Below are 27,511 nucleotides of genomic sequence, written 5' to 3' on the forward strand. Positions count from 1 at the left end.
AGTGACCTCACATCTGCCTGGTGAAAGACTGGCTGTTTGGTGTTCGACTCAACCCTAACTTTAAGTTTCACTTGCTCCTTCAACAAATATTTATTGCACTCTTATTATGTGCCAAGTGCTGTCATTGGGGACCTCCATTCTGCACCTTACATTTTAACTGGGGAGACAGATATTAGGCACTTAAATATATCACATAATGGGGAGTAGTAATAAGTGTGACAAAGGGAAATCAGGCAGGGGAATTGTAAGGCTATTTCTGATAGAGTAGTTGATCAGGCAAAAGTTTTATAAGCAGGTGACATTTGTGCAGAGGCCCGAATGATGTGAGGGAGTAGGCCAGTGGATATCTGTGGGGGAAAAGGGATTGTAAGACTGCAAATGCAAAGGATGCAAAGGCGTGAAGCCGGCTCTGTGAGTCTTCTCCCAGGGTAAGCAGTTATAGGAGATGACACATGTATGCTAATCTAGAGGTCTAGGGTCTAGCATCTAAGAATAGATGGAACATTTATCCCTTCTCTAGGTAGCCCTGTCTTTAGCATCCAAAGATGTCTTTATAGACATCCACCTGCTAAAGGCCCATCATGCTTCTGGGGAGACTATGCTCTAGGTCTGGACTCAGGACCTTCTGGCTCCCAACCTTCTGAATACAGAAGCTGACCTTTTTTTTTTTTTTTTTTTTAGTTTATTTATTTATTTTGAGAGCATGTGAGTGGGGGAGGGGCAGAGAGGGAGAGAGAGAGAGAGAGAGAGAGAGAGAGAGAGAGAAAGAGAATCCCCAGCAGGCTCGTGCTGTCAGTGCAGAGCTCAACTCTGGGCTTGAACTCACAAACCGTGAGGTCATGTCCTGAGCCAAAATCAAGAGTCAGATGCTTAAGTGACTGAGCCACCAGGTCCCCCCAGAAGCTGACTTTTGATGTGAGAAATCCAAAACACTCACCATCTGAGCCAGTGTTTTCTTTCCCCAAATTGCTGGGCTCCCTTCTAAGGACGGTGGTGATCCCACAACTCTGCTTTGCTTATACCAAACAGCCTAGATTTCCGAATGAACATCTTCACCAAGACATCAAAGTTGAAAAAATTGTTTCCAAGTTTACGTATTTTGAGAGAGAGAGAAAGAGAGGGGGGACATGTGAGTGGGGGAAGGACAGAGAGAGAGGGACAGAGAGAATCTCAAGCAGGCTCCACACTGTCATCACTAAGCCTGACGTGGGGCTCCATCCCACGGGCCACTGTGACATCATGACCTGAGCCGAGATCGACAGTCAGATGCTTAACCGACTGAGCCACCCAGGCACCCCCAGAGTTGAAATGTAAAAAGAGCAATTCTTTCAGAGAGAATGCCCAAGCTTTAGACATCTGGTGTTTGGCCGGTTCCTATTCTAGGCTAGTTTGCTCTGCCTCCTGCCCATGAACAGAGCCGTTTCCTGTGTTTTGTTCATTTTCCAGGTTAACGGAGCACAGTTTGCAGGTATGCTTACAAAATATCACCTGGAACATTTTTCTGTGTTTCTGAAGGCTTATGTTCTCCATGGGCAGAGAGCCAGTTGCTTACAAGTAAAACTGCTCCAAAACTAGATTGCTCTCAGGGCCCATTTGAGTTTGCTTTTCCAGCACGTGAGTTAACAAGAATGAGTCAAATGTCTCCTGAGTGGCCTCCGGGTTACTGGACTCAGAAGGTCAGAAATGTCTGTGGAAGAAGTCTGAGGACTCGAGATCTTTTTTTTTTTTTTTAATTAAAAAAAAAAATTTTTTTTAACGTTTATTTATTTTTGAGACAGAGAGAGACAGAGCATGAACGGGGGAGGGGCAGAGAGAGAGGGAGACACAGAATCTGAAACAGGCTCCAGGCTCTGAGCTGTCAGCACACAGCCCGACGCGGGGCTCGAACTCACGGACCGCGAGATCGTGACCTGAGTCGAAGTCGGCCGCTCAACCGACCCAGCCACCCAGGCGCCCCTCGAGATCTTTTTTCAGTGTTCCCCTTCACGATGTCCATTTCACATATCCAGAAGCCAAGCGAGGCAGCCTGGTGCATGAGCCTGGGTTTCTTTCCCAGAAAGCATTTTGCAGTCTTGGTGGCCAGATTCAAATAACCTCCACTAAAATGAAAAAACAAAGAAACAAACAAATACCAAAAAAAAAAAAAAAAAAAAAAAAAAAAGAATCCCAATTTGGACGTTAGAAACATCTTCACAATTAATTTAGTCTTTTAGTTTTTGTGGTTTCAGCAACTGCCTTATTTGGGTATCTTCTTGACACTTGATGGTTTCAGAGGCTCCTATCCAAGAGGAAGTCCTCTGAAGAGAAAGCGTAACTTGGTCTTTGTTACATTCTCTGTGTAGGAAACTGCCCGACCGCAGCTTCGAGCTCTTGCCATTGGCTCTTCAGGGTCAGTGTCTCTTGCTCAGGCGAGTTTGTCAGGTGAATCTGCTCAGGTAATACTGTCTTGTTGTGGGGCTCCCCAGGGACACCTGCCCGGGCCTGGGGAGAGCTGTGTGGGAAAGTGCCTCTTCTAGCTGAGGCTGTACCGGCCTCCCTGCGCAGGGAGGGGAGGTCGGTCGCCCCTGCCTTGAAGCTAGTCCAGTCTGTACCTGGACCAGAAACCAAAGTAGACTCGCTTCAATTAAAATCCCTGGCAACGAGGGCCAAGAATGACTTGGCTGTCCTCTCCCTGCCACAAGAAACGGGCCTGCCATGGCCACCTCTCCAGTGAGAGTTAGAATGCATTCGCCTTGGTGTGGTTTTCAGCTTTAGGAAGATACGACGGGGGGCAGGGCGAGTCCTGGCAATCTCAGCAAGGACTTCGAGCGAGGAGACTCGGGTGCTGCTGGTGCGAATGTAAATCATTGCAACATTCCAAGAGGCCAGGTGGGCAGGATGTATCATGCCCAGGTCAGTCCTGCCTTGTTGGTCGTTATGAGTTACTGTTAATTTTTGGAATTTACCCCTTTTCATTCTCAAAACATGTCCCACTTTGCAGGACAAATGATATGGTCACCCAGTCTTCGGATGCCTTTAGGAAATGTATGCTAAGAATACACAGACATAGCTTCAGGGATGTTTACTACAGGCCTACTAGGCATAAAGAGAAGTTAGAGATAAATTATGTGTCTTACCCCAGAGGATTAACTAAGTTCAATAAATTACAGCATATCCACACAGCAGAGTGCTAGATAGCCAATGAAAAATGGAATGTAGCAAAATATTAAACAGCATAGAAATCCTATCCTATAGTATTATGCAAATCCAGTTTACAAAGAAAAAGGACTAACCGAGGACTAAACTGTTGGTTCTCTCTGGGCACTGGAATTGGAAGTGGCTTATATATCCTCCTCTATACTTTTCCTGTGTTTCCAAATTTTCTACAATGGACATATATATTATAGGCAGAATAATGGCCTCCCAAAGATGGCCACACTGTACTCCCCAGAGTCTGTGAACACGTAAGGTTACATGAGGAAAGGGAATCAAGTTTCCAGGTGAACTTGATGTTGCTAATCAGCTGACCTGGAGAAAGCGAGATTAGCCTGGATAATCCAGGTGGATCCAATGTCATCACAGAAGTCTTGGGGCGCCTGGGCGGCTCAGCCGGCTGAGCATCCGGCTTCAGCTCAGGTCATGATCTCACAGTTCGTGGGTTCGAGCCCCATGTTAGGCTCTGTGCTGACAGCTCGGAGCCTGGAGCCTGCTTCGGATTCTGTGTCTCCCTCTCTCTCTCTGCCCCTCCCTCGCTCATACTCTGTCTCTCTCTGTCTCAAAAATATACGTTAAAAAGAAAGTTAAAAAAAAATGTAATCACAGAAGTCTTTAACCATGGGGGGATGACACGGGCACAGGCACAGGAGAACGGAGCCCTAGGAGAAGGACTCCACCAGCCATTGCCGATGGAAGGGGGCCCAGGAGCCCAGAAATGCTGGTGACCCCTAGAAGCTAGAAAAGATAAGAGAACGGGTTCTTGCCTAGAGCCTCCGGAAAAGGAATAGGGCCCTGCTGACACCTTGATTTTAGCCCAGCGAGAGCCATGTTGGACTCCTGACCTACAAAACTGTAAGATGATAAACTTGGATTGTTTTAAGCCACTTCATGCATGGTAACTGCCGCGATAGGAAATGAATACAATGAATTTCTTTTTTAATTAAAAAAAAGAGAGATGGTGATAGTAAAAGTCACTTAAAAAGAAAGGATTAAAAATCCTTATAATTCCTTATAATTTAACCCAGCATCCACACTGGGAGGAAGCCTGGCACAGTCTTCTTCCTACAAAAAATCTGGATGAGGAGTTCCTAGCTGGCTGCTGTTTTGTTATTGGAAGAAAATAATAATACAAGGGATAAGTAAATGACCCGACCAGCCAGCAGCCTGAGAATGGTCCTACAGCGGTGCATAAATAATTGTACAAAATGGGGCAAGAACAATCAGTGCTCTAGGTCCAGAGGAGGGAGAACCACGGAGCTGCTGCTTTTGAGAATTCTGGGACCCGGAGAGAAATTGAACTTGCAACCCTTTCTAAGTGGAAACTGCCAGGCTGTTCTGCTGGTTTGTGCTGGCAAATCCCATTCTGACATCAATAAGTAGAAAGAAGAGGGTGATGGCTTTTGCAACCCCTGCCAGGGGCAGGGAGCTGAGCAGTCTGGCCCGTTCTGAACTGTTCACTGGAACAATCTGCTCAGGTTAGAGAGTGGCAGAGGATTCTCTCCTAAATAAATCCTTTCCTGTTTGCTCTGAAGGAGCTCTAACGGAAACCCCCAGACTCTTAGCAAAGGCTGCGAAGAATAAGGTATCTGAAAATGGAAACAGCCTTTTTTTTTCTTTGCTAGAGGGTCCAAAATGACCTCCTCTTCAATCTGTAGTAAAGACTCCCTCTCTGTTGCAGGTAGGACCCTCTGGGAGCAGGTGCTGAGTTGGCGTTTGGTGAGCAAGACATTCGTTAGGGGTAAACACCTGTGGAGGTCAGGGAGCCGAAGCAGGACTGAGCACGGAGGGTGGTGATGCCGTGATTCGGTCCTGACAAAGCCGAGCCCACAGGCAGGTGTAGCCCGTTAGAACTGCTGGTGGGGGCTTCAGTGGCCAGTGTTTAGACACCTTGCTCGTGATCAGTTGCTGGATGTAGGTACGGTTTAGGCGAGGCAACTCTCAGCCAGTCCCAAAGGAGCTGGGCGCTGTCTGCCGACTGCGACAAGGTCTTCTTTGAGGGGCAGTCAGGTTGGCACATCTTGTGTCAGCTGCACCACGCCTCCCCGTGGACCTTGTTCTGCTTATCGGCCAGGACCCATAGTCCTGCTAACCTGGTGGGTGCAAGAGGGACTTGGCTAATTTTGCATGGCTCCTGAAAGCAGAAGTGACATTTCAGCAGGATCTGCTGAAATTCAGCTCAGAACAGAGGACTTGATAGGAGAGCATGACTATTTACAGCGGGACAGAATCCCTCCAGAGGTCCTGAGCCTCTGGAATACTCAGAGCGTGGGAATTGGTGGCAGGATGGAGAAGGGCTTTCTACATTGAGCCAGAGAGAGGACAGGTTCCTTCTGGGGCTGCTTATGACCCTGACGGTGGGTGGCTAATGGGGCCACTGCAGGGGGCTGCTCTTGGCCATCTGTGGCTCTGTCTACTGGTGTCACTTCTGGGGCTGACATCCATTTCATGTCAGGTCTGCTTCTAGGAGTTTGTCACAGACCAGGTCACCCTTAGTCCCAGACGGGGCACAAATGCAGCTCAGAGAATCCCTACAGGCTGACCCCTTCAGATTACCCCCTCCCGTTCCCCTTCTTGTCTCACTTGTTTGGTTCCAGTCTGACTTCCTTCTTCCCATTTTGGCCATTTTGGATTTGCTGATCCTGGCATGCCTTCCATCTCCCTAGGACCTAGCTCTACTTCACGGCTCTCAGCCCATGCTCTGTGGCCCTAGACACTGTATTTCCTCTCCCAGTCGTGTCCCCAAGACCTCATTTACCTGCCCATCCCTGTCCTGGAGGCAAGATCAGTCAGTAACAAGTGCTGAACATTCACAGTCCCCTTGGTAAATGGGACTTCCTCTTATTCGCTCAAGCCATACCTGCCACAAATTCTAGAAGGTGCTGCCTTTTCCTAGTATTTCCAAGTTTGATGAACCAATCATGTTTATATTCATGCTATTCATTACTTCATATGTGTGTTTAAGAACCTTAGTGTATCATCTATGCAAAATGATACACATGTAACCACATCTAAGTGCCTACCCACCAACTGTTTAAGAAATGGAAATGTGTCAGTCCCTTTGAAGTCCCCTGTGGTCTCCTCTCTCACTGAGGTAGGTGCAATGGACCCATCTGGATTCCGGGTCCTTCCTTCCTTTATTGCTTTTTACAGTGTTACAGCCTATGTATGCGTTCCTATGCAATATGGTCTTTGCTTCTGCTAGTTTTTAAAAATTCATATAGTTGGAACTTACTGTGTTGTTCTTCTGTGACACCTTCTTTCACTCAGTATTATGTTTTTGGGATCTAGCTCTGCTGTGACATGCAATTTTATAGTTTAGCCAGGACCTTTGTCAGTCTTCATCTTTCCTCTGACCCTATGGGCTAAAGGCTCGTGGGCTTTTAGTTTGTCTCCAGAGTAGTTGCACTGGAGACACCCCCCCCTTTTTTTTTCTCATTCTCTTCCTCTTGTCTCCTCCTTTGCATCTTCCTCTATTACCCCCTTCAAGGACAAAGACCACCTATCCACACACCCACGCATGTGCACCCATGCATGGGATTTCTGAAACAAATACATGACCATTGCATTCATGTGGAGGTGATTTAATGATTGTGACACTTTGCTGAAATCTGGACCCTGGGGCAGAAATGAGTTCTCTCTTCCCGCTCCAGGAAAGTGAAGCATGTTGAATTTATTGCTAGACTAGGCGGGCAATGCTTTGCAAACTTTAGTGAGCACACAAATGGCCTGGGAGTAGGGTGGGACCTTGTTAATTAGGGAGTTTTATGGACCCTCATTCCCCAGAGGCTCAGAACTGGATTATTGGGTTCTCCGGGTGGAGCCCAGGAATCTGTGTGTTAGCAAACAAACCTCTCTCTGCCCAGCAGTTCTGAGGCAGACCATCTATCGTTGGCCACTCTTTTAGCAAAGATTAGCTTCTGCCCCAGCCAGAATCAGGGCTGCTTGACCTGAAATACCGTCAGCCTCCAAGCATTTCTCTTAGCCGGAGAGTAAGTGAAGGCCTGTCCCCTGAGCTTCCAACACTGGACCTGAATAGAAATAAATCTTCACTGAGGCTTGAAGTTCTGGCAAGGACTGATCCCTCAGAGAGAAAGGTTAGGCTCCAGAACTGGTAATCTGAAACTTGCTGCCTCTGTCCAGTGTGGAGTTTTAACGGAGATTGCTGCATTTCCAAACAGAAAGCTGGAACAAGCAGTTGAGGCTTGCTGCTGACCTATGAAGTGGCTCAGTCACCAGCCTGACACCGGACTGGGAGAGTGGTAGCAACTGCAGGGGCCCGAGTCTAGCCCGCAGGCCACCCCAGAGCCAGCAGGTGTGCGCAGGCCAGAGTCGCTTTAGGCCTCACTCAGGCATTTCACATGCTCTCCCTCTTGGCCAGGCTGGGGAGAGACAATTAGTGCTGCACATCTATGGCAGGTTCTGTTGATTGTGGGCACCCTGTCTGCACTTCCCCTGTAGAACAAAGACGTTGGCCAGTGGCCATAGTTAGGTCACCATACTTGTTGGGGAAGAAGCTGTCTTGGCCACTAGGGCACTTTGCACAGATCCCTGGGAAGCAGCTAAACTGTCCTTTCCCAACCCAGTGAAATGAAAAACAAAGGTTGTGAACCCAGGGCAGTAGAGAGGTCCTGGATGGTACCCCAGGGCATCTGTTGGTCTTTGATTGATGGAACTGAGGAAGAGACAGGGTCATCATTCAGTTAATGAGCCTGGCTTTGCATGGTGCTGAGGCCATGGTGATGAACAAAAGACACAAGGTCTCTGGCCTCATAGAGCTCCGTCTATGTAAGTAAATAACTGCAAACTGAAGTATTTGCCAGGTCAGTGGGGAATGCCAAGGGGTGGGAGGGTGGTTATGAACTTGACCTTGATTGTCAAGGAATGCTTCAGAGGAGGAGACCCACTGGATTTTAAAGGATGAGTGGGAGTCTGAAAGTCATGAGAGGGCATTACAGGCGAAAGAAGAGGTCAAAGCCAAAGGCTTGAGATGGATTCATCAGGCTTCAGATGACTCCACTTATAGCAAGTACCTAAAGCAGTCAAACTCCTATAGACAGTAGAAGGGAGGGCGCCGGGGGCCAAAAAGGGAGGAAATGGGAAGTTAGTGTTTCATGGGTACAGAGTTTCAGCTTTGCAAGATGAAGAGAGTTCGTGGATGGATGTGGTGGTCATTGCACAACAATGTGAATGTATTTAATGTCCCTGAATGAGCAATGTGCCACTTAAACATGGTTGAAGACAGAATATATATTTAATGGCACCTGAAAGTGCTTGGCTCTTGACCTTTAAAAGCTCTACTTGCTGAAAATTATCTCTGAATGATAATTCAGAGTCCATAAATTTAGGTTACTTACTGATTCTTTATATTAAATTCTTCATGTTAAAAAAAAGCTAGCAGCTCCTGGGTAGCTCAGTTGGTTAAGCATCTGACTTCGGCTCAGGTCATGATCTTGTGGTTCGTGAGTTCAGGCCCCACGTCAGGCTCTGTGCTGACAACTCAGAGCCTGGATCCTGCTTTGGATTCTGTGTCTCCCTCTCTCTCTGATCCTCCCCACTCACATACACACACACACACACACACGCGCGCGCTCTCTCTCTCTCTCAAAAATAAATAAAAATTAAATATTTTTTAAAAAGCTAAAAGAAAGTTTTTGATAACAAAAATGACATTGATTTTGAAAAACCAAATTTATTTTTGAATAATCTTTAAGCAGAAAAACCATGCGCAAGGGGTCCCCAAAGTCACAGTGAACATGCAATATTACCATAGGCAAGTGAGCGTTCCAGGGCCCCAACTAAGGCAATGGCAGAATGAATGGAGAGGATGGGGGTGTATACAGCAGGTGTCATGCAAGGTAGAGCAGCTGTGGAAAGCAAGGGAGAGAATCTCAGGAGGTCAGGATGGCTCACGGCATTAGGCCTGGTGATACCAGGGTGGGTGGGGGTACTGTTGATCAAGCTCTAGAGGAAGGAGCAGAAATGTGGGGAAGAAGATCTATGTGTTGGGTGGAAATCAGCCCAATACGCAGGCATGATATTCGGGGACCTCAGAGTGGAGGTAAGGATTTGAAGGTATGGGGCATGGATGGCAGTAAGCATGCTGTATGCTATAGAGATGACCCCGAGAGAAGTGTGGAGGGAGGAGCGACCTTGACCAAGGATGTAACTGTGAGGAATGTCCATACTTTCAGGGGGCAGAGCCTGAGCTGACAAGATTCACTTCGATGATACAGTTTCAGGGCCCTAGGATGCCTTTGCACCTCCCACCCCATTCCCACTCCCATATCTCCTCCAGAGATTCACCATGCCTGGAGTTCTTCAGTTCAGGCAAAGTGTGGCCACGAGGCTTTGCTGTCCCAATCAGAGGCCAAGGCATGGTGGGAGAGGTAATATAAGGATTGAAATCACACAAAGGTGCCAAAACTGATGCCCCTGGTTTCCTGCCAGCAGGTTCCTGTGGGAGAGGGTATACAGATGTCTCAGAGGAGAGCTGATGGATGAGGAGGCACTGGGCAGGGAGGAAGGGGACCAAGTGACTCCCTGGTCAATTTGCAGATCCATCTTGTTTTCACTGCAGGGGAATCCCCAGCCTTAGCCCTGCCCAGTCTGGGTGCAAGATTGCTGAGGAGTAAATAAGGAGGAGTCTATAGGCTTGTTTCCTCTCCTTTCAGCCTCTGGTGAGAGCTGACAGGCTGGGGGTGGGATGAAGTGACTCCCTTAGCTTTGACATGATCCCCCGTGGCTCTTGACATACATTCCCCCCGTACTGATTAAGTCCGCCTGTGGAGGGGCATCCTGCCCTTTGCTGGATCATGCAGAACAGGTGCCCCATTAGTCACCTCTCAGGCCAAGGATGCCTGAAAGGAGGAGCTAGTGGAGGCTGTGTCTGACCTCAGGCCTCTGCTGCTTGGAGAGGTAGGGGAGCCCCCATCCCCACTTTCCTCCCTTGGGTTTCCCTCTCTTGCCTGATGGCTGGAATTGAAGCTCCCCAGAGCCAGGGCCGGGCCCATGTCCACAATCAGGCTTCAGATCCAGCCCCACGTCTGGCCAGGCATTCAGGCCCTAGGAGAAGGAGGTGAATATGCAGGGACCATCCAGTTCCTGCTGCTGGGAGAGCCCGCCTGCCACCCAGTTGCTCTTAGGAAGCCTGGGTTGAAGGGGCCATGCAGGAGTGGGTGGTTCATGGCTATGCTCGAGTGAGGGGCAGGGCTGGCCTCAGACCTCCAAACAGCATTATCAGCAACTTGTTCAGAGCCCCTTTAGTTACCCCAGACAAGGGGGGTGAAGCAGAGTGGTAGGTTCCTGGGGCTATTTGCTAGATAAATCAGTGGGGAAGTGAGGCAGTGGGGGAGAAGGGGGAGAAAAGGCCTCTGTGGAAAACAAGTGCTTCCTGTTCCTACTGTGAGGCATGTCTCCTGTGGATTTCCAGCCCCTGGATAGTGTTGAGTGACACTCGTAATATCTACCCCAAGTTGAACTCTTGCAGCATGCTGCCCACCATCCCGTTAATCATGTTTACTTCTCAAAAGAGCCCTGAGAGAGGGGAAGAACAGCCTTCCTCTTCTCCAAACATTTCTGCCTGTATATTTTACCAACCCCTCAATGCTCCTGGAGCCCCTCCAGAGTTATGGCTACAGGAGGTACAGCCCAGTAAGGCTTAGCCACTGACCTCAGGCTAACACGTCAGGCAGAGAAATAGTGCCACAGGCAGAAGAGCTCTTGAAGAACAGGTGGATGACACTGTAGGGACACAAACAAGTCAGGTGTGTTCACAAAATGGGTACAAAGTCTATGTTGTCACAACATTTGGGGACTTTTGCCTTTGAGGAAATGAGCAAGGAGGTAGTCATCAAATAATGACACCCCTAAGACCAGGATTCATTCTTTTATTCTGGTGTCTTCTACTTCTGTCTTTACCCCCAAACTACAGGAAATCATGAGTAACTAAAAATCAGAGCCCTGCCAAGCCCTGCTGTTGACCGCTGAGTCTCCTTGTTCTGTCCCCCAAGGAACTTCCACCAGCTTCCAACACAGTGTTGCTTCCAACCAAACTCTGTCATAAGGGTCAGGGCTGGGGGCATGGTTCTTGGCCTTCTTAGAAACTCAAAGCTGACAACACTATTCAATGCAGAGATAAAATCTTCCAGTTAGGTCTTAGAAGTATCATGATAAGTATTCTTAACACGTATGGGGTTGTATCTCAGAGATGAGCAACCTGGGGCAGCCAAGCACTAAGACCATCATCCAAATGAATGATTCAGGTAAGATGGAGAACTCTACCATGTCTACACTGACCTTTCTAAGGGGCTGAAGTTAGGAGAGAATACAGAAGCTTTTCTCAACTTTGGCTAAACATAGGAATTACCTGGGGAGCTTTAAAAGTCCCAAGGCCTGGGTCCCATGCCCAGAGATCCTGACTTAGTTTGGGGTGGGGACTGGGCATTTGGATGTTTACATGTTTCCCAGATGATTCTAAGGCATAGCCAGTGCTGAGGACCACCGTCCTCACCTGCATGGCCATCTGGTGGCTGCATGAGGGGGCTGACCCTCAACTGCTTGGCTTCTGGTACCCACTCTGCCTTTGACATCTGTTGTGTTGGCCCTAGGAGAAGGGACAAAAGAGAAGACTGCTCTTGGTGTATTTCTGGCAAGATTGGATTTAGAAGCCATGGAGGTAGACAGTGAACTTTCTACTGTCCTTTCCTTCTGTCTCCAGCTGACCCAGAATGAAGTCCTGTCCTGGGATTCCTTAGATACTCCTGAGGAATACTTAGTGAGCTGAGAGTTCCTGAGGTTGGACATCATCCCCAGGTAGTAGGGGCACACAGCAGCAGGTTGTGTGGCATCTTGTTCCAGCCATGGTTCTGAGCCCTCCTAGGGAATGTTCATAACCTGGGCTTGCCCTTCTGCTTCTGGTCTGAGATGAAGTGGGGCAAGCATGTAGTGATTAGTCCCTAGTGGCTACTGCATAGGGCAGGACAAGTTGTAGAATACTTCCAACATTCATATAAATGAATGGGCTTAATGTATTCAAGTAAAACTTAAAAAAAATTTTTTTTAATGTTTATTTTTGAGAGAGAGAGAGAGAGAGAGAGAGAGGTGGGGGGAGAGAAAGGGAGATACAGAATCTGAAGCAGGCTCCAGCTGCCAGCAGCCAAAGTCAGATGCTTAACCGACTGAGCCACCCAGGTGCCTCTAAAGTAAAACTTTATTTACAAGAACAGGTAGCAACTGTATTTGTCCTAGGGCTACAGTTTGTGGACTCCTGCTCTAGGCCTAAGCAGGCAGGCCTTCTTTCAAAGAAGATGCACTTTTGTTTGTAGGCTGATATGTACCAACCTGGAAGCATACCAGCCCCTCCAGGGCTCTCCTCATAGCAGGAGTCCCAGACTCCTGTCCCCACCTTGCTGCTGTGCCAGGAGTGTCCATAACCCCCTTCAGGACAACATGTCTCTAGTAAGTTCTCGCTGTTCTAACCCCTTCCTGATTTTCTTTGGAGAGTAAGGCAGGGCAGGGTTGCATAGAGCCCCCCCTCCTTCCAAATGAGAAATTTTGTGTCTGCACTACTCAGGATCTGGTTCTGTAAGTGGGGCAGTCCTTCAGAGCTCCTGGTTAGCCAGAGTGCCAGAGGCACGTATTCTCTCACTTTTCCTGCTATGTCTGCATAAACTTGGCTGTTCTAACTTCTGCAGAACTGAATAAAACTCCCAGTGTCTGTGAGGAGATCAGGTTGTAGCCAGCTTTCTTCAGGGTGCTCTGCTTCAGCACTATATAGGTGTCTGGGGATTCCTTCCTGGAGTGCCTAGACCCACTTCACTGCACGGTAGAGATGGGCTCTCGCACAGCCTAGATGTTGGGCCGTGCCTATTCTCTCAAAGCTACTTGGTGCCAGGATTAGTAGTGCAGGTCTCTGAGAACTGAGGCCATGGTGAGAGGCTCCAGGGAAATATGACAGGCGCAGAGGTAAGGAAGAGGCAAATGGTAGATGAAGTCAGAAAAGACTCACATGCTACCCTGCGTCAGGATGGTGGAAGGCCCATGAGGAGCCTCTTAGAGACCTTGCCATGTATTCCAGGTGTTACCATTGCCTTACTTGCTGATAAACCTTGGATTGGATAGTCTGCTTCCCTCATCACCTTCCCAGGTGTGAGTCAGAGTGGGAAATGAGTGCACAATCAGCCCCTGAGATCTCTGCCTCTCTGTTCTGGAGCAGAGGCCGTGAACACTGCACAGCCACACTCCACCCAGCAGGCATTTGAGTGTGCTGTTGGGCAGCAGCCACTGGGAGGCAGCCAGTTTCTACTGTCAGGTTTTCACAGGAGGGTGTTAGAGACAACCCAGTGATGCCCAAAAGCAACATGACAAATACTGTGTGACTACTGTCCGTTGCAAGGCCTCACAGGGTGCTGCGGTCAACCAGAGAAGGGAGGAGTTTGGCGGAAGTAGGTGAGAAGTTTCTGGAGGTGGTGACACGTCAGCTGAGAGCCTTCTGAAAAGTGAGTAGCTTCGTCCCTAAAGCATAAGCCCATTGTCCGAATAAGGTTGCCTTTATAGTGCTCTTCTCTATGACTCGTTAGCTGGGTCTTCCACAGCCTGGTTCCTTCCTCATTCTTCCTACTCCCTACAACCTCACTCTGTCCTGACCCCAAAGTGGCAGCTAGAAACCATCTCAGACACAAGTGTCACCAACATGGGGCTGAGCAGCAGAGGGGCAGAGGGTCTTGCTAGGATGACGGATGAGGAAGCCCTGGGGGCTAGAGGACATCTGTCCCCCTTTCCCCTTCTACCTGATGGGGAAGATCTTTTGTTCATAGATGAAACCTTAATAGCCCCAAGGCTACAGCTAAACAAGGCATTGGATGGAGAAAGGGGTCTAACGGAAGTCCTGCTCACTACTGCTTTCTGGAACCCCAAATTGTAGAGTAAACCTATGTCAGATGGTTTGGTGAATTGTCGGCTGTCAGCTCCTTCAGAATGGCCCTCAAAGTCCTCTCCGTTCCTTCCAAGTATGGAGGATACAGTGTTAGGGTCTGCAGCTGCCCTTGAAGAGAACACTAGAGAAATGGCTTAGAAATTGTACAGGTTAACCATGGGAGACAGCCTGGACTCCTCACCTAACCTCTGGGGAAGCAGATCTCTCCAAGAGGAGCCCCTGGAGAGGATAAGTGCTGAGGAAGTCGGGATTGGACATCAAACTGAACAGGACCAGCCCCCCTAGCTGGTGGTACCAAGTACCAGGCTGTCACCCGGCTCCACGGCCTGCTCCGTGGGGCCGCAGGTAACGCACCAGCAGTCCTTTTGGGGACCACACCCTTGTCCCAACACAAGCCCAGGACACAAGGCACAAACCCCCAGTGCTTCCTTCCCCAGCTGAGTGGTGAAGAATTCAATCATTGATGCCTTCTCATTCACAGTCTTGCTTGTGGACAGCAGCAAGTGGGAAGGACTGGCCACAGGGGACTGCCATCCTGTTGCGCATGATCGTGGAAGGGCTACTCAAGGTCGAAAACCTCACATCAGGTGGTTCGAAGTGCTGCTTTGCAGGAGGCATGCCTGAGAGGACTAGGTCCGAGGTTTTGCTTGCCTTCCCTTCCCTTCCTGAAAACGTACCTGTGCTGCGTCCCGCACTGAGCCAAACCTCCTGACTTCTGTTAGTGGCCGTAGCCCTTCACCTGTCTGACTCCTTTTTGTCCCTCTAGGTCTCAGCTCAGATGCCACCAACAGTTAATGTCACATCACCCTGTTTAATTCTTTCAGAGCACTCATTGCTATCAGCAGTTTTCTTGTTTACTGTGTGCCTCGCTGGAATGTGAGTGTCACGAGGACAGGTCACCTGATGTGTTCACTAGTGTATCTATTGCTAGGGCCCAGAACATTCTTGGCTCATAGCTTGTAACATAACAGTTGGATGAATGTTCCCTCTCCTTGGAGTATCTTCTTAGGAACTTCAGGAAATACAATGATAAATCCAACTGAGTAAGAGCTTATGATGAGACTTTGTGGAATCCTGGTGGAGAAGGTCTTTGAGTGAGGGGAAAAGTCTTTTAAAAATGCTCTAGAGGCATTTTCTCAGTTCTGGATGCTTTGTGTATTTCCATCAGGGAGATCCAATTAGTTCATGAGTACCAGTTATTCCCTCCCAAATATCTTCCTGGAAAATAGGTACAGGTTTTTGGGGTTTTTTTTTTTCCATCTTTTGACAACTCCCTACCCCATCCTGCCAAAATATTAGGTTTTAGAATCCTATCACATTGAACTTCAACTTCTTTCCCTCAAATCCCATGGTTTGAAATTGGGGCATTTCAGGGGTCAGAGGGGAGCCCAGGAAGCTGATTGTACTCCATGTAAGTGCTGAATACTCTAGACTTCCCAAGTGTGGGGGGATAGAGGAGGGTCTCTCCCCTGAAGTGACTACATAATTCATGGAAAGGAAGGCAAACCCCACACAGTCCTGTGACTTGGGCATTCTGGGGACTCTGCAGAGCAGAAAGCAAAATTATAGCAATTTAGTAACTTAAAATTTTTTTTTAATGTTTCTTTATTTTTGAGAGACAGAGTGCAAGTGGGGGAGGGCCAGAGAGAGCAGGAGACACAGAATCCAAAGCAGGCTTCAGGGTCTGAGCTGTAAGCACAGAGCTCAATGCGGGGCTAGAACTCACAAACAATGATATCATGACCTGAGCTGAAGTCAGACGCTCAACTGACGTAGCCACCCAGGCACCCCACATTTGGTAACTTTTTAAATAAGTTGGCACTATTTGTTTCCGATCATGCCCTGTATGAGAACAGTGACTGCACATCTGTGGCTAGAGGTGTTTCTGCTGGGAGGCTGTTTATGGAATTTCTCATTTTCCCGGTCGGCTCTCCTTGCCATGAACTAGTTTCACCCAGTAGAGAGCTATTTCTAGAGACAGCTTTAACTTAATGGCAGGGCCAGATAGAATTTTAGTTTGTTCTTGACAATATCTTTCTCCCTTTGTTCTTCAACTACCCTTCCCTGCTCTGGGCTCATGGGTCAGGTGGCCCCTTCATCTCTCAGGCTGGAGGGCAGTGACTCACAGAGGGTGGTAATAGCCTATGCTGTTGCTACAGCTGCTGGAATGAGCTGTTGTCTAAGACCTTAGGATGAGGTTTTCCTTCTGGTATATCAGTTAACACTTGGGCTTCTATAATCCTAAGCATTTTCATTTCCAAGAAAGCTATTAAAACCAATGAGAAAAAAAGAAGGAAAAGTATTTGGTGGTGTCAGCTCTTCTGAGATACTAGGTGGTATAAGAAGGATCTAGGAAATGTTGGGGGGAGACTCCATTCCTTTTAATAATTTAATAATGGAGTTGTATCAGTCAGAACACACTAAGTTATACTGAGGTAACAAATACCACCACCATCTCATCTCAGTGGCTTAAAAATAAAGGAAGATATATTTCTCACTGAGGCTATAGTCTGTCATATTGGGTAGGTGAGGTGACCTCTGCTTATCGTAGGCCCTCACGTACCCAGCCTGATGGCTGTTGGTTGCCTCACTAAAGAGGAAGAGTTCTGGGGTGGGGGGGATCTGCCTTGCATAGACCATTAAGTGCTGTGGTCCAGAAGTGATGCTCAAGCATGCCCAAACACAAGAGGGGTAGGAGTACAATCTTATAGAGTCTGAAGGTGGGAAGAGTTGGAAAGAGATCAGCCTCAAAGTTAGCAACAGAAGTTGACTGAATTGGACTTCGGAACAGTTCAAACCTTTGAGACTCTGACTTGTGATTGTTTCAATCATTTATTGGGCTTGAGGGCCATAACAGTTTGGTTTCATGGCCATGTTCTGCTTTGGCCTAGAGAGCTATTGCTGTGTTTATTTTCTCAAAAGCCTCTTTTTGGTCAGTTAGTATCAAGAGGCAACATTAGAGGGTGGAAGGTAATTGGGATTAGGAGTTGAGATATGGTATCACAGGCATGGCTATTTTAGCACTGTTTGGAGAACACAAACTTAGGCCATATTAATAGAAGTAGAAGATGTGGATCAAGGGAGGTGATAATCCTCCTTTATTTTGCTGTACTTACACCCTGCCTGAATGTCATACTTTGAAAGTAACTTTGACAAGTTTTGTCAAGCTGGAACCCAGGAAGTGTTATCAAGGGGAGAGGAGAGTCTTGAAAATTATTGAGAGGGATAACTTGGCAGCTGTTGTATTTGAAAAGCTGTTGGAGGTTTTGTTTGTTTGTTTGTTTTTTACTGTTGAAAAAGTTACCTCCCTATTCTGAAATGGATTAGACTGCACTGTGAGCAGCATTCTCATTGCTATAAGTGACCAAAGAAAGCAGAGAAAGGAGTTTGACCTTCCAGACAAGGGAAGAAGGGTGGTTGTAGTAGGCAGGTTCTTGGGTCTCTTCCAATCTGTCATGATTGTTTCTCTGACTCAGTTTTTCTCAGAAATAAAGAATAAGTCTTAATCATGGGAGAAAGAGTGAATTCCAAGTGAGACTCCACTATATAAAATGTTCATACTATTCTGCTGCTAATCCCTCAAGAATCTTGACATTGGGTGATAGGGTCTCCATTTTATATGTAAAGTAACCGAGGCTGAGAAGAAAGTCAAGCACACGTATAATCTTACAAGGTGCTTTGGCTTAAGTGCAGCTTCTGGAACCAGACAGCTTGGGTTTACATTCTGGCTCTGGAGCCTGCTAGCTGTGCAACCTTGGGTAAGTCATTTAACCTCTCTGTTTTATACTCTGTAAAATGGAAATGATAGCACCTCATAGGGTTGTGAGGATTAACTGACTTAATTATACAGAGCATATTGAATGTTTAGTACCCTGGCACAGAATATGAGTTGTCTATGTTTCATCTGTTATTTAAACCATTATCAATGTCTGCACTAAGTTTGAAACACTATAGGAATTTGATTCATATAAATAGGAAGGCCAAACTAATATCTCTTTTACTTTCTCTCGTGACTCATGAAGATGTAATAATACTTTTCTCCCTTTCTGGAAATGGCTCTGTTCTAGCATTTCAACATAATCCGAGAGGTGAGGTTTCAAAATTGAAGAGTATTAGATATATTCTAAACCCACAAATCATGTTTACAGACCTGAATCCTCCAAAGCCATCTTGTAAGCCGATAGCAGGAGAGAGGCTGTATGTTTGGGAATATTCACAAAGAATTGTTTTCACTAGTCCCATCAGGAAATTGATCAGAAATCAGCCTTTCTGATCCAGATTTCAAGCTATATGCCACCACCCCCCCTCAACTTTCCAAATACTCAAACTCAATACTTTTTTAGTGTATTGGGTCTAAGTTTTTGTATTTATCAGGTTTAAACTGAATAGCAGCATGACCCTGGGGCCATTGTCTCAGAATCCATTCCCAAGTCTAGTGTAAACGCAAACATAAATGCAAACAAGAGCATGCTTCTGGTCAGGTGGTGGGGTGCAGGGCGGGGGTAAAAGTCCCAATGAGGCTCATGAGACTAAAGCATTATTGGTATGCTTTGTTGATAAGGGTTTCTTGTTTCCTCTCTCTGGCAGATGTCTTAGTCAAAGTGATGGTTAAGTCAGAGCTCCTCAAAGAGTCTTTGAGTGGGGACCCTTCCAAAGTGTTAAAATCTGTGGTGAGAGAAATTAAGCAGGAGGGGAGATGAGGCCTGGACTAAGTACCTGTGTGCCCACAGACCCTTCCTGTTCTAGTGACAAGGTCAGCAGTCTCTGGCGGGGATCCCCACGCCTGCACGTTCTCATTTTCTCTTTCTCCCTCTCTCCACTCCATCCTCCTTTCCCCGGCCCACCGCCCTCCTCTCCCTCCCCCAGGTGGGAAACTGTCCTCCATACCCTGACTGCTTTCTGGCTGGGATCAGGGGACACATGAAAGAGGGATGTCAGACCGGGGTTTAGGTGATTATGCTCTAGTTCCAGCTGCATCCCTAATAGAGTTTTGGACAAAGTCCCCATTCCAAATCTGTTTTCTTAGCTCTATAAAGTCCACATGTGAGTTTAACAAAGTTTCCAGTTCTAAAAGTTTCTAACTTACTAAGACCTAAATTGACTGGGATACTACTACTATATCTGTGTAATTGCCGGATCTCTCAACTGGTTGCTGAGTTGTTTGGGGGAAGGACCATAGCTACTGAGATGGTACAAAGGAGTACCCATCTCACACTCTTTGTCTCCTAAGGCTGGATACAGCCTTAGGCTGTTAATAGACCTCAGTGATTGTGGTAACTCTGCTTTGTTCACCTTCAGTTGATAATATGATTCTTCCTCTAACTAATTTTCTTCCTGTAAAAAGATCTGGCATAATTTCTGTGCCCCAGTTTCCTCTTCTATAAAATGAGAATAATAGTACTTACTTCATAAGATTGTTATGAAGATTAAATGAGTTAATATGAAGAGTTTAAAACAGTGCCTGGCATGTAATACAATCTAGCAAGTGTTAGTGGTTATGAGACATTGCTCAGAGGACTATAAATGATCATGCCCCTTCTGGAAGACAGGGTAACATATATCAAGAGAACAAATGGTTCTCAGGCCCACATATCCCACTTCTGGAAATCCCAGAAAGATGGAACTTGGAAAACTCATACATCATTATATTTATCACAAGATTATCACAATGAAAGTTAGAAATATGAGTGATGAGCAAGATCAAATAAATTATGGTACCCTCTACTTGACTCCTTTACAGCCACTAAAAGACTATACCAATACAAATCTCTGAAAATCTGCAAACCTGTGTGCATACAACATAACTCCATAAGAGAAATGAAGTGTACACACTGAAGTGTGAAATGTGTAGTATTGTGGGTTTTCCCTTTTCTTTCATAACTAAAAAGGAGGAGATCTGTAGCAGATGCAAAAGATCGTCAAAAAATGGGAGCACAAGATAATAAGTTTCTTTCCTTATCTCAGGAAGACTTGACTTTATTTATTTATTAATTTTTAATGTTTTAATGTTTATTTATTTTTGAAAGGGGGGGGTGGGTAGTGAGAGAGAGAGACACAGAATACGAAGCAGGCTCCAAACTGTCAGCACAGAGCCTGATGCAGGGCTCAAACTCATGAACTACGAGGTCATGACCTGAGCCGAAGTCGGACGCTTAACCAACTGAGCCACCCAGGCGCCCTGGAAGACTTGACTTTAATGATAATTATCACTTAGCGGTTCTTTCCTCAGATTAGTTGCCTTTAACTCCTGTTCTTAAAGTTTACTCAGAAAAAGACACTCCATTAGAAATAAGCCACAGCTATCTACCTAGGGCTGCGGTGCACCAGATTTTTTGGGTACAACACTCCCTTGTGTTCTGGGGCTGAAGGCAGCCTCCGTAATCAGTTGGTAGGAATGTGTTGAGTCTTGACCAGCTGTAATAAGGTGGTCTCATACAATCTCTGCTTTTGTTTACAGATCTTTGGAGAAAAGTACTACTATTCATCCCCAAATGAGGAGGGCAGGCTGACTGGAATGGAAAAGTATGTTCAGGAGGTTTGGTTGTTTATTCGAGATGTGTTGATATGTAGTTATTCCATCTGGGGTGGGGGCGGGGGAGCCTAATTAATTTACATATAGTCCAAGTACCCGAAATGGGGGAAATTCTATCAAGTGTTAAAACTAGAGTGCTAGATAAGACTTTGACACAACTTTCCCTTGCCTTGTTGTAAATGGGAGAACAACCTGGTAAAATACAGTAAACTAGAGCCATTAACATCCCAGGGAATGTAATTAAAAACCACCTCTTCAGGCTAAATTTTCATGGGAGAGAGAGATGTTTATACAGACAAGAACAAAGACTTGTTACCTGATGGAAAGGACTAGAGTTTGGATAACAAACTAAGTTAATGAATTCAACAGTCTACGATATAGTTTCATAATTTTATGGTCTAATCTTAGTCTGTTCAAAACTAACATTTCTCTACCAAGAGGTATCTAGATTGTGTTTTCTATTCTTCCCTTCTATTTCTTTTAAAGTTTATTTATTTATTTTGAGAGCGGTGGGCAGAGAGGGAGAGGGGGAGAGAATCCCAAGATGGTTCTGCACTGCCCCCAATGTGGGGCTTGAACTCATGAACTGTGAGATCATGACCTGAGCTGAAACTAAGAGTTGGATGCTTAGCCAGTTGAGCCATCCAGGGGCCCCTCTATTCTTCTCTTCTAAAACATTCCTAGAAAAGATGCTGTGAATATCACATATATTTTTTGGTAACGCTCAATTAAGATCTCAAGTAGTGAGTGTGCCTGATTCTCTGTCTTATCAGCTAAGGACCCTCATCGAGGATGCACTAAGAACCCATAAGGTGGAGAAAAGATTCCCCTTTCTTGAAGCTGTTGATGGGTCTCTTGGCTGCTGGTGGCAGTCAGTATTTACTATGCTTGGAAGATTAGGCAAGATTCAGCCTGGATTGAGTAAATAGGAAAAGTCCCCTAGTGCTAGTCCATCTCATTTCCCATGGAGAGCTGCCCCTTCTCAGTCATCATCATGGGAGAGTTATGCTTGCCTTCTGGCCTAAGGAAGGGTTGGCTGTATTAGTTCATCCAATTATGTCATATTTTATTTCACTCCTACTATGGATCAGGCATTGTCCTGGGTACTTGGAGTTCAACAGTGAACCTAAAAGACTAATTCCTTCCCGATGGACTTTACAGTCTAGCTAGGAGACAAGCAAGAAAATTGCAGAGTATATTAGTTGATAAGTTGATCTGTTCTATTGAGAAATGTTCTTTGAAGGTGGTAAGGGAAAACCTTGTTGAGAAGGCATGTGGGAGAGAGCTGTGCAGCTAGCCAGCAGGGTGAAGAGGCCTCCAGATAGATGATGCTGAGGCCCTGAGGCAGGGTTGTGGCTTAGACCAACAAGAGTGGGAAAAAGGCAGAAGATGAGTCTTTGGAATAGTCTGGAGGATAGTACAGCAGAAGGGACCAGATAGTGAGACTAACCAGAGTAGTCTATTCTTCTATTTTTAGATGCGAATGAGTGCGAAATTGGCCTGGAGCTCTGTGATGATGGAGCAGAATGTGTGAACAGATCTGGCTCTTACTAATGTCACTTCCAAAAGGAGTATGAAGACCATACCCCATGCAGCCTGGCACGCTGTGTGTGCACACTCCTCACAAAGGCACTGGTTGCCCAGATGCCCTCTTGTGTGTATGCTTATAAGCTGCTGGGATCACTTGTGAGACCTGTAGCATCCTCAGGTCAGGGTTGAGCTCTCATTCTGATACCTCTGGCCACAAACACCAAAGCAAACATTCTCTGAAGGATACAAAGTCCAGAAACTGTTCTAGAGCTTGGAACGTGGTATAAAAGCACTTACTGGGAGGATCTTCATTGTGCTGATTTTTCTTTTGCAAGCTTTAGCTTTGGAATACTTCCATAAGGATTCCATTCCTGACTCCGATCAAAGGAGTTGTGTGTAGAATTTAACTTGAACATCTGGTTGTTTCACCAGAGCTCCATCTGTCATGCCCTGGGGAGAGGGCCTATTTGTTGGGGGCGGCAGAGGGGGTGTGTGTTGCCTCAAGACTCAGCCTTTTAGACATTTTCTTACCAAAGATGAAATTGGGCAGGAACTTGCACAGGATTGAGTGAGCTTCTTCTGAACAGGTGTGGCATAAAGCAATTGGTAATGAACTAGTGGATGCCCTTAGCCTTTTTAAGGAGTTATTGCTGGTGATGGTAATTCATTTGGGACCTCTGAAATAATATAAACTTTCTGGTGCTGCCACAGGCAGGTCAATAGGCACGATTTCTATTTCTCAACTTGCTAACTTGCTGGAGGACCTTGGTCTTTGGTTCTCAAATATCCCTGAGAAACAAAGGATTCAACTAGACATCAAAGGTTTTGTCTAGCTCTTTGCATATTAGATGTTGACATTTCAGCAAAGATGCCATTAGACTCCAAGGGCAGGTGGGTGAACTTGCAATGCTATTTGCGTAGTTCTTTGGGATTTTGTGTGTGTGTGTGTGTGTGTGTGTGTGTGTGTGTGTGTGTGTGTTTCTTAGTTGTCATATTTCAAAGGAAGATTGAATATGTCACAAAATACAGACTCAGTATGGATTTCTTATGGCTAGGAATCTACTTGTGACTGACAATTTGTAGTTTTTTCATGTTTTTTCTCTTCCTGCACCCTCCAAGTATCCAGATAAGGCAATGTTTTTATTTACTCTGCTATTACAGAATAGCCTGGGTGATGTATAAACAACAGAAATTGTTCTGAAAGCTAGAAGGCCAAGATCAAGGCTCTAGCAGATTCAGTGTCTGATGAGAACCTGCTTCATAGTTCTTAGATAGCCATATTCTTGCTGTGTCTTCACACAGAGGAAATGGGCGAGGGTGTCTCTTGGGCCTCTTTTATAAGGATACCAATCCCATGTACAAACGCTCAACCCTCATGATCTAATCACCTCCCAATTCCACCTCCTAATAACATCACCTTGGGGGTTGGGATTTTGGTGTATTAATCTGGAAAGGATATAAGCATTAAGTCCACTGTAGGCAGTGACAAGAGTTAAGTTGAAATAAGTTCTGTGAGGCAGCCATCTTGAAGTTTTGGAAATCTGACATCTGTGGATTTTGCTCTAACGATAGTTTCTAGATGGTATGCAAACTAGTTCTAGTTCTTTGGATCTATAGTAAGTTACATGATGATAGAATACATTTTGGAATACAGCTGGCTCTTGTTCTTCTCTGGTCTCTTTAATGATTTCTGTCTTTTTAAAAATAGACAAAATTAGGGGTGACTGGGTGATTCAGTTGGTTAAGTGTCCAACTCTTGATTTCAGCTCAGGTCTTGATCTCAGGGTCGTGAGTTCAAGCCCTGTTTGGGCTCCACACTGGGCATGGAGCCTACTTAGAGAAAATAGACAAAATAGATTTCTGGTATGCCTAACATGGAAGACTTTTAGTCATTAGCTCTTAGGCAATTTAGATTCCATATCACAAGAGGATGTGGGACATTTTTCAAAGTTAACTCTGTGTATGAATAGGGTTCTTGAGGGAGCTATGTAGCAAAAGTTGGTGAAAGGTCCTTACATTACCTGATTCATTTTGTTCCAAGTCTAGCTTTGGCTTTGATAAAATATTAACAATTCATTTGTTTATTCTCTCAAAAAATAAGTACCTACTAATGTATCAGGCAATATGCTAGGGACAGGGGATAAAAGTATAAATCTCTGAAGGCACTTTTGAGAGCCCATTAGATAATGGAATATAAGCCTATCATTTAGTTCTCTTTAAAAAAAAAATGTTTCTTTGTATTTCAGGAGTTGACCTGGACCTGCTGGTTGGAGTTGCTGGTTCCTTTCGTCGCGCTCATGTTGACTATTGGCCTCATGTGGCTTGTGACTAGAACCTACATCAAGAAGGAAAATTCTCTGGGTCAGAATGTGGCACCACAGGAATGCCTGCCTATAGCACCTGCCTTTGACCTGATGGACCTCTGCAAACACCTTCCCTTCAACCCCTACCAGCCTAAGCCCCATGCCAAGGTTCCACATGGTGCTCCGGGCAAGAATGTTCCTCAGAACAGGGAACTGCAGCTGTGGGTAGAGCAATCAGGTTCTGAGGGTGGCTGCTGCCTCTAGAAAGGGTGGGGGTAGAAGACCTTGTCCTTTGGAGGTACAAACTTCACTGTGCCATCAAATCACACACTCATGAACTTAGGAAGAAGTACCTTGATTCTGATTCTGTCGCTTCTGTTCTCTGATTCCAACTGTGTTGTGGTTCCTGACTCTCCCTGGGCAGAAGGCCTATTTGCTGGGGGGCAGAGGAGGGGGTGTGTCTTGCCTCAGGACTCAGCCTATAATTCCAGCAATGGACTGAGGTAGTCTTCCGGTGACCCAGACACTTCAGGTGATGAGTGTGGTCCACAGGAAGTGTCCAGGGCAGCAGGAAGCACATGGTACCAGCCTCCAAAGTTGAATGAGTTTATCAGTGGACAGATTAGAGAACTGTTAACATAGTTTAGAAAACTCAACCTCAGGACTTTTCTCCCTTTGTATGGGAAAAGAAACTCCCCTAAAAGTAGTGGGTGAGAACTCTTGATTCTTTTTCCTTCATACTTGGTTGCATTTTATTGGATTATAAAATTGTATTTATGGAGAGATTCTGCTTCTGTTCTTCATCTATTTTGGCTACTACATGTGCCAGGTTGGTATCAGAGCCCTACAGTTTGACCCTAAATAAAAAAAGGGAACCTTTTATATATTAAAAGAAATACAACTCTGTGGATCATCTTTTTTAAATCTACCACTAAGGTTTGGCTCTTTGTCGTGTGTGTGTGTGTGTGTGTGTGTGTGTGTGTGTTAGAGAGACAGGGAGAGAGAGCGGAGGAGAGGCAGACAGAAAGGGGAGGAATCCTAAGCAGGCTCCAAGCTCAGCTCGCAGCTCTCAGCACAGAACCCAAGATGGGGCTCAATCCCACAACTTTGAGATCATGAACTGAAATCGAGAGTTGGATGCTTAACCAACTGAGTTACCCAGGCACCCCAGGCTCTTTGTCTTTTAAAAATGAGGTGATCACGACTTTTTTATGTTTTTTTATTATTTTGAGATGGGGGAGGGAGAGAGAGAGAATCCTAAGCAGGTTCCACACTCAGCATGGAGGAGCCTGACATGCTCAATCCCACAACCATGAGATCATGACCTGAACCAAAATGAAGAGTTGGATGCTTAACTAACTGAGCCACCCAGGCTCCCCAAACACCATTTGTTTTAAAGTTTCCTAGACCTAAGTCCAGTGCAGGAGTTCCCCCATATACAACACCAAGCAATTCTCAGACACCAGGAGGGCATCCGAGAATCCAGCGGAATTCTGACACTACCTATCTAGAGATGCCATCAGATTCCACAGGTTAAGCGTTCAGTCCTACAGACTGCCCCTCACCCCCCACTTCAGATACCAATCACCAGGCTGTGACCTGTGCTTCTGACCAACCGGCTACAGAGTGGAGGTTCCAATGACCTCCTTCTTAGGTTGGATTAATTTGCTAGAGCTGCTCACAGAACTCAGGGAAACACTTATTTACATTTGCCAGTGTATTAAAGGGTACGATAAAGAATACAAATCACCAGTCAGATGAAGAGTTACATAGAACCAGGCCCCTAAAAAAGGAGCTTCTGACCTCATGGGGCTTGAGGCCTGTCTTGGTGTCACACGGAAGCATTCTGGCTCCCTAAGTGTGGAAGCTCTCCAAAAAGGACCAAAAGATGTCCCCTTGGGTTTTATAGAGGCTTCGTCACTAGTCATGATTGACTAAGTCATTGGACTGTGGCTGATTCAACCTCCAGACACTTTCCCCTCCCAGGGGTATGAGAGGTGGAACTGAGATTTCTATCTCCCTAATCACATGGCTGGTCTTCCTGGCAACCAACCCCTGCCCTCGGTGGGACCCAAAAGTCACTTCCTTAATAACAAGACACCCATTTTACCTTGGTATCCCTGAAGCATTTTCAGGAACTGTGGATGAAGACCAAATATACCTTGACAGATGTATTTTGGTCACCTTATACTTCTAAGCTATTATATGGTACATTCCTTAGATCCTTGTCTACACTTGACATGTTGTGGGGGAGACATTGGAGAGAATGCAAGAAGTCTTAGATACTGTTCCTGCCCCCACTATACTTGCTTTTATTACACTGAGCTAAATGGGCAAGGGAATGAACACACATTAAGGAACAGGTCCTTGCAGGTGCCTGTGTCCTATAAAGGTAACAGTGGGAGAAATCTGTAAAGTTGACTAGAAGAAAAACTTAAAGGCAGGCTAAGTTCTGAGTCTGTAGAAGCAGAACCACTCTATCTGCAGTGCCAGGTATGGGCCTGGTCTGTAGGAGGAGCTCCTTACTTGAAGTAAAGCTGCAGAATAAGGGGTGCTTTGAAACTGACCTCATGCTCTTGGGGAAATACGAGGCTCAATAGGATTGGTATCTCTGCCCTGGTCTTGGCCCTAGCCTCCTCATCCTAACCTCTCCCAAGAGTGGCCTTGTCAGCTGTATGGAGCCCAGGAAGAGTCGGGTGGGATGAGGTGCAAGGACCTTCTGAGAAGAAGGAGTGGGATGAATGGGGGTCTCAGCTGCTCCAGCTGGACTGAACTGGCTGTGGGGGGTGGGCTGGAGCAGGTTCCATGCCTGCCTTGTGGAGAGTTGAGGCCTGGAAGCCGGGGTACTGCTGCATGCACGTGGCTACATAAGGCAGGAACTGGCTTCCACATGGGACCCCAGCTGAGATGGGAGATGGAGTGTGTGGCTTTGTTCTCATTCTGCTCCAGAGTGTAAAGGAGGGCACCAGTACACGGGGCACCTGCTGGTAGAGCAGGACACAGCTTACCAGGATGACT

At 46.2% G+C, this 27,511-nt stretch overlaps 1 protein-coding gene across 2 annotated transcripts in view; it reads left to right on the top strand.

The window, feature by feature from the left end:
* The window catches only part of B3GNT2 (UDP-GlcNAc:betaGal beta-1,3-N-acetylglucosaminyltransferase 2), a 191,221-nt gene extending 166,673 nt beyond the window's left edge, over positions 1-24,548 (top strand). For both annotated transcript variants that reach the window (XR_008289341.1, XM_053200652.1), the window contains 2 exons: positions 20,586-20,650; positions 24,437-24,548. Coding sequence is in view for 1 of the 2 variants with exons in the window: in XM_053200652.1 (XP_053056627.1) it covers positions 20,586-20,650; positions 24,437-24,443 (72 nt within the window). In the remaining variant the exon portion in view is untranslated. The remainder of the gene's footprint in view (positions 1-20,585; positions 20,651-24,436) is intronic.
* Positions 24,549-27,511: the final 2,963 nt, after the last annotated feature.

The sequence above is a fragment of the Acinonyx jubatus genome, chromosome A3 (assembly GCF_027475565.1).
Source record: "Acinonyx jubatus isolate Ajub_Pintada_27869175 chromosome A3, VMU_Ajub_asm_v1.0, whole genome shotgun sequence".
NCBI lineage: Eukaryota > Metazoa > Chordata > Mammalia > Carnivora > Felidae > Acinonyx > Acinonyx jubatus.